Source organism: Cryptomeria japonica, chromosome 8 (assembly GCF_030272615.1).
Source record: "Cryptomeria japonica chromosome 8, Sugi_1.0, whole genome shotgun sequence".
Taxonomy (NCBI): Eukaryota; Viridiplantae; Streptophyta; class Pinopsida; order Cupressales; family Cupressaceae; genus Cryptomeria; species Cryptomeria japonica.
The window spans coordinates 34464435-34475029 of record NC_081412.1 but is presented as its reverse complement, the minus strand read 5'-3'; the positions used below and the strand labels follow the sequence as shown (position 1 = coordinate 34475029).

The following is a 10595-nucleotide window of genomic DNA, read 5'->3' as shown; positions in this document are numbered from 1 at the left end:
ACACAATAGGTAAAGTTATGTAGAATGTGTATACTACCATGCAAGCAATTCAATATTCGATAGTAGTGAAAAGGAATAAATTCTCTCAAACAAAAGCTTCAAATAAGGTTGTGGCTAAACCAGCTTCAAAAAGTCACTATTCTCACATAACACAAAGGTTAGTCAAAAATTACAAATCTTGTTTGTACTCGGTGGAACTAGCTTCGTCTTTCATTTTTCCAAAAAATATATAACACGAAGGTTAGTGAGTCCTAGAAAATGAAAAACTCTTGAATTTCAATAAATTCTAGTGTCCATGTTAAGATTAATTTGTCATACGTTCCAATGACAAATTATTAGATTGCATGCTTTGGCTATTTTATGCATCCTATTCTTAGAGCGTCCACTTCCAATTTTTTTCTTTATTATATCAGGTACTCTTCCTTTATGCTTCTAAAGATTAAAAAAATAACTATACAATAAACATTTAATAATAAGAACAAAATTGTGAGCAATTTTTGAGAAGTTGACAAGAAACACTATAAACAACAACAAAATTTTAAAATAAAATGAATTATTAAATGTAAAGTTATGATCATGTGAAAAAAACATAGATTTGTAAACATTATTTAATAATATTGCATTCAAATGATATTTTTTCAAAATTTATTCTCCGTCTTATACATTTTTTCTTTATATCAAAGATTCTTATTTTCAAATTTAATTTATTTATTATAATAAATGATTTAATTTAAAATGTATTTTTAAAATCTAATATGATTTATGTTATATTTTATTTATGATGTAGTATTTAGGTTTATTAAAACAATTTATCAATTTTAGATTAAAAATCCCATTAATAAGAAAATATTCTAGGGTCAAATAAGGTTAATTAAATAATAAACATTTCAATATAGAATATTTCAAATAAACATTCCATAGATTTCAATTGTGATAAGCAAGATTTTTTTCTAAGAACAATATATCTTAATGATTACATAATTGTCACATTCCTTTACAATCGTAAAACTTATATCTCTCAAATATTTTTCATCCATATAATACAAAATACAGACATATCTATGGTACTAAACAAATCTATTATTTTTTCCCACTTATACTCTAAAAATATATAGGTTCAACAAGAATTTTCATTATGTCATCCTTGATACCCTTGCTAGATTTTGAAAATCCATCAATATCCCTCCAAATGAAAGCTACTGACCTATACATATCAAAATATAATCTCTTGCAAGTAGTTGGTATGTCATACTCATAGAATATATGGCATTTCACCAATTCTTCAAAATTTAACTCAATAAGCATATTGATATGATCTAAAGCTTGCTCCCTTGTTGTTCCGGGATTGTCCTTCATATAACACTCTATCCATGATGCATTCTCTCCATGCTCTTTCTCATCCTTCAAAAAATAATTGAAATAAATATTTATGTCTTTTTTTATTAGAATGTATACTTAATAAATAATGAATCAACACTTTTTACATAATAGTGGATATGTACCTGAAAATCTTTGGAGTCATCAACTAGTCGACATCCCCATGCAACACAATTTTGGAACTTATTCATATTTTTAATAATATCATCATTAAAAAATGTGTCAATTAAAAGCATGGGAAATAATGATAGCACTGGAACTGTTGTAGATGGTACAGAACTCTTTAAATATTCAGTCAAACTTGGATGATAATTTTTAGCGATCCATTCAGCATCTTGAAGTTGTGCCTGAATAGTAGTCTTCCACTTAAATTTAAATTAAAAAACATACCATTAGATTTATGGTAACAAATAATTTCACACAAAATCAAAATGAACTAATATTTTTAGATATTTAAACTCTAAATTAGATTATGTTACAATCAAATAACTTACATTATCATGCATCCACTTTTGCACATGTGGACCATGTATCTTCTCTGCCTCAATAGCTATTTCCATGTATGTTTCGTGGGCAAATTGGAAACATGTTTTCATATATTCTGGAAGTTGATTCATCATTGACATGTCCCACCTAACATTGGAATTATAATAAATAACATATACATAAATAATACCAACATATACAAGAAAAAGTTATCATAATAACATATTGTATAATATATTTACATACTTGATCAAAGCTGATGCAAAAGGTACAAGCTCATCGATGGTTCCATAAGTGTCAAAAATGTCATCAAGAAGAGTAATGAGTGTACCCACTTTAGCAAAGCAAAGCCTAATTGCAGAGAGTTCTTTCTCATAAAGTCCACATGTATACAAAAAATAGAACTCCACATGTCGTTGCCTGAAGAAACTTAGTTCCTTTACTTTTGTGTCATTCCACCATCTATTTATTTGTATCCCAAAAACCAAAATATTTAACCCTATTAGCATTATAAGGAACATAATGAAATTATTAAATAGATTAATTTGAAATTTATTTAAAACAAGGATAGAGTTCAATATAGTTCCCTTACTTGGATAAAGTTTTGAGCTCATTATGGTGTTGATTTTGCAAAATATTAAAATCTAGTATTGCCAATTCCAAAATCTTTTTCCTTTTGTCACTTGACATTCTGAAAGACAAAGTAAAATATATTAGTACTAATTAGATTAGATTTGGTTAGTTAGACCATATGATACTCTTGCATGAAGTAGAAAAAATAAATAAATTTATATTAAGCATAATTCAACGAAAGCTTACTATGTAAATTATTTAGAAAGGTTTATATGAAATGATGCCTTGACTTACTCATAAACTCCCTTCATGCACATTGAAGCATCAATGTCTTGTCTAAATATTTTGATATAGTTCAATGCCTCCCATCTAGGGACTCTACACTTCCATGGGTTCTTCATAACATATTCAACCTATACAACCAAAATTAAATAAGATTATATTAATTTTTACAATGATCGAACTAAATTAATAACTCAAGAAAGCATTTACAAACTTACAAGTTGAAAGAATTAATGAAGCCTCATCTAAGGATCTCTTATTTGGTTAAGTGGCAAGATGAATTGATTACTATAACAAGATGAAAGGTTCAAGCTCTTAAAAATAATTGATTGTTTTTTTATTAGAAATAAAACCTACATCTAATCACATTATAATATCAAACTTTAATATGATGATAGATCACTTAGAAATAAAAATTTTGTTAACTAATTCAAAGATTAAAAGAACCTTCATGCACGTATAACAACTATCAATTATTCTCTATCAAGATTAAACTTAATAAAAATCACAAATGAATATGTCATCTAAAGTTTTGTCTATGTACAAGATAATCTTCCTATTTTTATATTATCATAATCTAGTAATATGCTTAAAGTTTGCATGCCAAAACCATTGAATTAGATATTACCCGTATGTGTAAAACACAATCTTATAATGGGCTACTAAAGTTGTTTATGATTGATAGAATACTTGCCTCTACTAGAAGTTGACTTTTGTTCATTAACTCTTGGCTTTCTTGAATTGCTTTTCCTAGGCACGTAGAAGCAAACATTTTGGCTTGTTTCAAGATATTCTCCTCTGGAAAACAAATCTCTGAAGCTCGATATAAACTCGATAGACTTCTTAATTTGGATTCATCTTCTTTAGAGCTCTCAAGATAAATGAATTGTCCCATTTCATCTTGGAAGTTCTGAAAAACATCTGTGAAGTAAAAATATTAGAAATAGATGTCGAAACATAAAACTGATCATCTTACCTAAGATTCTACATTTGTCAACAACGTTAAATGAATTACAACAGATGAAAGCTAAAATAGAAAATAAATACCTGGAGACACAAAATATCCATTGAGACGAAGAATTTGGAATCCCAAAGCAGTAGTGTTGAGATCAACAATAAGATTTTCTCTCCCCCAAGAGATGCCCTTTTCATCATTCCAATATCTACGATAAAACATAGCATCAATTCATTATCATATGAAAGATTTATGAATCACGTATAGCGAAAAAGTTGATAATAAACTTCTTACCCAAAAACATGATGAAATATGCACAGAAAAATCCAACTTAAATGCAAACTTACTTGTAGGTATAATCTAGAACTGCTTTTATTTCTTTTTGAAAATGGCGGTCAATTCCCAGCCTCTGCAGAATATCAACAACGAAGAACCTTTCAAGTAGGTCACAAGGAGATGGATTCATTTCTCCATCGCCAACGAGACCATCAAATATATCCATCTTAATCTCCTCAATTAAGGTGTTAACTCTCTCGCAGTACGAAGGCGCCTGATGTGTACAGAAGCGTAAGATTTCATAACAGTAGAGAACAAAACAAAAGGAAATAAAATGCTTGGTTGCAGTCATAAAGCTGAAACACTCACCCCATATGACGATGGAATGGACTGCAAGAAGTTGTACTCCCAAAGAGTAGAGAAAAAACAGAAGGAAATAAAATACTGTATTAAAGAACTTTGAAGTTATAAACTTTTACTTACCCCATATGGCGATGAAAGGGACTGAAGGAAGTCGTACTCCCACACGTTTGGATGAAATTCTGCTACCCTTCGATTGACTGGATGCTCTGTATTATTGTCTTTGCAATGGGCATAGGCATATGAACTTTCATGGAGACCTACTTCATCCATTAGGGAAGGGAACACCTGATATATCACTACTGACACTAAGAGACTCAACTCAGAGCGAATTATGGGAAAGAAACTTCACCTCCTATGCCTTATATAGAAGAGAGTTGTGAGTAGTATGGCATACCATTAGCAGATATTTTGAGAGGTTTTGTGTGGTTCCTAGTAATTGTTGTAAGCTGGTGATTAAGGACAAAAATAGTTCTTCTGTAAGCAATTATTGTAACCTGGCGAATAGTTCTTCTTTAAGCAATTATTGTAACCTGGCGACTAAGGACCAATTTGATGCCGACTACAAAAGCTTTAGCTTTTGGCATATTGTTTGTGCCCTCTAGAATGGAAGAAGTCAGTGCTGAAATAAAACATCCATGATGATCTCTAAGCACATAACTTATGCCAGATTTACCCAAATTCCCCTTAATCGTACCATCAAAATTTAATTTAATAAAACTTTGATTTGAAGGTTTCCGTTTAATTTCCTTTCTATATACTTTATTACAATACAAATTATACTAAATTTCATTGTAAAATTAAATCAATAAAATTATAAAATGAGAGATGTGTCTAAATAATAATAATAATAAAGTTGAAAAAACAATCAAAATACATAATTTCGAATAAGAAAACAACATTTATAAAACAAACAATTCATTTAAGTTTTTTATCTTAATGTCTTTCTCTTTCAATGTTTCTACAAGCATATTAGATCGGCAAAGTTACAAGCTTGTCATCACAATGAACTTTGGTAACAACAACAATACTACCACCTAACCAACATACTATAAAAAGAACCTCAAATAACCAACATACTATAAAAAGAACCTCAAATATTCTTATATATATCAATACGAAATTACAAATTTTTTTCTTAACATAATTTTTTTCTTTAATCATAATATAAAAATAGATTTTAGAAGATTACCATTCATTCCTTAACTTAAACAAGTGGCACATAGTGGCTAGTACTTGCCTTGTTTTTAGTATAGTTTTAATAATAATTATGATTTAATTTTAATAATGATTATATTTTAAAAATTATAATAATTAAGATTAAAAAATTAAACAAAATTATTTCATAATAATTAAAATTTTATTGGAAAAAAAGATAAATAATTGAAATAGTTTTATATTTAAATCTACTTTAAAAATTAAATATAATAAACAAAAATGTGTAAACAAAACTATATAAAAAATCAAATATTAAGGAAAACTAAAATTAATAATAAATAAAAAAAGTCTTGATAGATAATAATTTTATTAAGTCAAATTAATTAAATAAAAATAGTAGTAATTTTTTAAATTCATTGTCATTTAAATATAATAAAATATGTATAAAAGTATAATTAGTTTTAAACATATTAATTTATTTTTATATAAATAACATATCTATATATAAATTAATTTATTAATATCTCAATCAACTTCTACATAAATAGGTACATACAAAATTAAAGAGGCAGAAAAAAATATTACACATTTCGTTATGATTTTTTAATGAGATTTCAATTGGAAGAATCTCATTGCATTAAAATTTACATATATTTATGGCTATATAGTTGCCACTAAAACTAATTATTTTGGATTTCCTAAAAATCTGCTTATAAGAACTAAATTGTATTTAACCAATAAGTGTACAATTAGACTTTGGTAAATAAAAAGATTGAAAAAATTAAAAGCTAAAATTTGTTTGTGATTGATTCAAATTAATTTTTTTAATAACTAGTTAACTAGAAAAACAAAAAAATTACAATAGTATTGCCTAACAGCAAGTATAATAACAGAACCACAAACGTTCTTGAAAATATCTAGTGCAAGAAGTTAAGAAATGTGATTCTAAACAAATGACACTAAGAACATTTGTCCCGGTCACCCACGTACAATTTCTTAACATGTAAACGTGTGGTTCTTAAAAATGACAAGAAGAACTTTTGTCCTGGTCATCCGCGGACAAGCAGCTTCATTAAGAAGAACCAAAAATTAATCTACCAGAAATTAGTGCGCGAAAAATTAGGAGACGTTAAACATTCACTAATAATTCTGTACGAATACAGAGATAGAACACACGAATAGCCATATCCCGTCATTTCGAAGGATAGAAGAATTTCATCCAAACGTTTGTGAGTATGAGTTCCTCCACACTACATACCTAATGTTTAAATCAACTTTATTAATACACTAATTGAACTCTCTGTGTCGTTTCTGCATTGTCTCTACTCTTAAAAATATCATGTTTCTGTACTACCATAGAGATTAAGACAAGAAGACGGAGCATCCAGTCCATTAGAGATTAAGACAACGATATTTCTATTAATTATGAAGAACTTTTGTCCTGGTCATCCGCGTACAAGCAGCTTCATTAAGAAGAACCAAAAATTTCTAAACGTGTGGTTCTTAAAAATGACAAGAAGAACTTTTGTCCTGGTCATCCGCGTACAAGCAGCTTCATTAAGAAGAACCAAAAATTAATCTATCAGAAATTAGTGCGCGAAAAATTAGGAGACGTTAAACACTCACTAATAATTCTGTACGAATACAGAGATAGAACACACGACTAGCCATATCCCGTCATTTCGAAGGATAGAAGAATTTCATCCAAACGTTTGTGAGTATGACTTCCTCCACACTACATACCTAATGTTTAAATCAACTTTATTAATACACTAATTGAACTCTCTGTGTTGTTTCTGCATTGTCTCTACTCTTAAAAATATCATGTTTCTGTACTACCATAGAGATTAAGACAAGAAGACGGAGCATCCAGTCCATTAGAGATTAAGACAACGATATTTCTATTAATTATGAAGAACTTTTGTCCTGGTCATCCGCGTACAAGCAGCTTCATTAAGAAGAACCAAAAATTTCTAAACGTGTGGTTCTTAAAAATGACAAGAAGAACTTTTGTCCTGGTCATCCGCGTACAAGCAGCTTCATTAAGAAGAACCAAAAATTAGTGCGCGAAAAATTAGGAGACGTTAAACATTCACTAATAATTCTGTACGAATACAGAGATAGAACACACGAGTAGCCATATCCCGTCATTTCGAAGGATAGAAGAATTTCATCCAAACGTTTGTGAGTATGACTTCCTCCACACTACATACCTAATGTTTAAATCAACTTTATTAATACACTAATTGAAGTCTCTGTGTTGTTTCTGCATTGTCTCTACTCTTAAAAATATCATGTTGCTGTACTACCATAGAGATTAAGACAAGAAGACGGAGCATCCAGTCCATTAGAGATTAAGACAACGATATTTCTATTAATTATGAAGACATCTTGAAAATTGATAATTTAAATATTTTGTTCAACAAAGTAAAGGGTGGACAAAACTTCAAACTTCATCAACAAATTCATTACAAAAGATCTAATTTCAAGAAGAGATAACAAATTTTGTAAGGCTTTATTACGGGGATCACATGATGTGGATGTTATTTTGCAATAAGGGAATGGTGCAAATAGAACGATACTTCATCAAAGAATGATCAACGCACAAGGATATCTATATCAGCTTACACCGACTTTTATATCAGTTACAAGACATCTTAAAAATTGATAGCTTCAACACTTAGTTTAAGGAAGCAATGGTGGATAAAATTGCAAACTTCGTCATCCAAATTCATTGTAGAAGATCTCATTTCAAAAAGAGATTACAAATTTTGTAAGGCTTTGGTATTGGGGTCATGTGATGCTCTCTAGTCCCATAAATTGCTTCGGCCTTATGGATGATATTAAAAATCTTTCATTTCAATCCAGCCAACTTATATTCATTTTTCTCTACTGTAAAAAAGGGATTTTTATTTGTCAAACTTTTGACTATTTAATCATTGAAGTTAATATTCTTTATGAATACACCCAACTCACACATTGAAAGGCTAAGCTCACATAAATAATTAACTCTGTGAAAAATCTTTTACAGTTATTGATTATTATCCTCCTATCTTGGTAGATTATTTGAGCAACAAATATTGGAAAATAACACAACTGTAATTTCACAAACTCATAAAAAAATGCAACACAAGGAACACAATATTTTCGGACAATTGTCCCTAGAAAAACCCCTAAGGGAAAACCAATACTGCAGATGAAGAATATATATTAACTACAACAAATCAAGAGATACAAATACTGCTTGCCTATTACTGGTAGAGTTTCGACGACCTCCCAATTTCTCCTGCTGAGATTCCACCCCTCTACTATCCCAGCACTATCACTGCACCCTTGCTAACACTATAAGACTACTTGCTAACACTGCAAGTTCTTCACACCATTCATTCATTGTTTTCCAAATGCCCCCTGACCCCCTTATATACTACTCTCGTTGGAAAACCAACGACCGAGATTAATTCTCAATCAACGGCTGAGATTAAAAAAAAATAAACAACCCTAACCAAATTGGTTGCTAGAAGTTTCTAAAAAGAGTCAAATAATTAATAAGAATTGTTTGAACTCTAACTACATTTGTTAGCAAACAATTATTTACTAATTATTTAGCAAATGGACAAACAATTGTCCAAGATAACAAACTAACAAACTAACACTCCCTCTTAGCGAGGAAGTTGTTCTGCATGACACCCAACTTCTCTCTGAAGAAGATGAATTTTGCCTTCCCCAACACCTTTGTCAAAATGTCTGCTACTTGTTGATCTATAGGTATAAACTATAGCTGAACAACTCCACAATGTACGCAATCTCTGATGAAGTGATACTTGATGTCTATATGTTTCGACCTATCATGAAACATCGGATTCTCAGTCAACTTAATGCAACTCTGATTGTCGTAGTGTATCACTGTAGTCTCCACCTTTTGACCAAACAAGGCTACTAGCAACTTCCGAAGCCATATAGCTTCACATCTCGCCATGCTAGCTGCTATGTATTCTGACTCTGTAGAACTCAGAGCCACAGACTTCTACTTCCTGCTGAACCAAGAGACAACTCCTAATCCCAGACTGAAACAACACCCTGAAGTGCTCCTCTTGTATGTTGTATTACCTGCCCAATCTACGTAAGTATAGCCCATCAACTTGATTCCTTCACCTTGAGCATATCTAATCCCATACTCGATTGTACATCGCAAATAACGCAGCACATGCTTTGCCATTGTCCAATGCACTCCCTTTGGCTCAACCATGAACTAACTAAGAGAGTTTACTACAAATGCTATATCTGGCCTAGTGTTGACTAGATACATGAGAGAAGCAATCAACTGCCTGTATAAGGTGGGATCTACATCCTTCTCTCTAGATGTGTCTACCTTCCTCCAATTTGTGATCATAGGTGTAGACATGGCTTTGCAATCTTCCATCTTGAACCTCTTCAAGATTTCGATGCAATATTTCCCTTGCCCAAGGAAAATATCTCCATCTATCTGCCATACCTCCATGCCTAGAAAGTAGTGCATAAGTCCCAAATCCTTCATCTCGAACTCTATTTCAAGGTCCCTCTTGCACTCTTCTATGAGCCCTAGTGAACTTGTTAGAAACAAGTCATCCACATATAGAACAAGAATGAGAATCTCACCCCCAACCACCAAGTAGTAGAGATTAGCATCCGCTTCACTCTTCACAAAGCCCATTTCCTACAAGTAACTATCAATGCATTCATACCATGCTCTAGGAGCCTGCTTGAGTCTATACAAAGCTCTCTTTAATCTACACACGTGGGTCTCTTTATTGTGTGCTACAAAACCTTCTGGTTGTTCTATGTATACCTCCTCTTTCAACTCACCATTGAGGAATGATGTCTTAACATCTATTTGATGGATCTGCCATCCCATTTGTACTGAAATTGAGATTACAGCTCGTATAGAAGTATACCTGGCAACTGGAGCAAATGTCTCCTCATAGTCTATTCCCTCCTTTTCAGAGAACCCTTTTGCCACAAACCTTGCCTTGTATTTCTTAATGCTACCATCTGCACCGTACTTGATCTTATAGATCCAATGTGATCCAACCATAGCCCTATCTATTGGTCTGGGCACTACCTCCCAAACATCATTCTGCATAATTGAAGT

The 10595-nt window shown here is 31.1% G+C and overlaps 1 protein-coding gene across 3 annotated transcripts; it reads right to left on the bottom strand.

Annotated features, from left to right (window-relative positions):
* Positions 1-962: 962 nt before the first annotated feature.
* LOC131064577 (sesquiterpene synthase Cad-like) lies at positions 963-4662 on the bottom strand. 3 transcript variants are annotated; one of them, XM_059210080.1, is made up of 10 exons: positions 4433-4662; positions 4021-4223; positions 3766-3881; positions 3413-3639; positions 2731-2849; positions 2456-2554; positions 2110-2325; positions 1872-2010; positions 1503-1742; positions 963-1401 (listed from the first exon to the last, which is right to left on the bottom strand). In XM_059210080.1, the coding sequence occupies exons 1-10, from the start codon at positions 4580-4582 to the stop codon at positions 1102-1104; spliced, it is 1809 nt and encodes a 602-aa protein (XP_059066063.1). In that variant the 5' UTR covers positions 4583-4662; the 3' UTR covers positions 963-1101. The 3 variants fall into 3 exon arrangements, with proteins under 3 accessions (XP_059066063.1, XP_059066064.1, XP_059066065.1); XM_059210081.1 differs by having other exon boundaries at positions 1503-1724; XM_059210082.1 differs by having other exon boundaries at positions 2110-2283.
* Positions 4663-10595: the final 5933 nt, after the last annotated feature.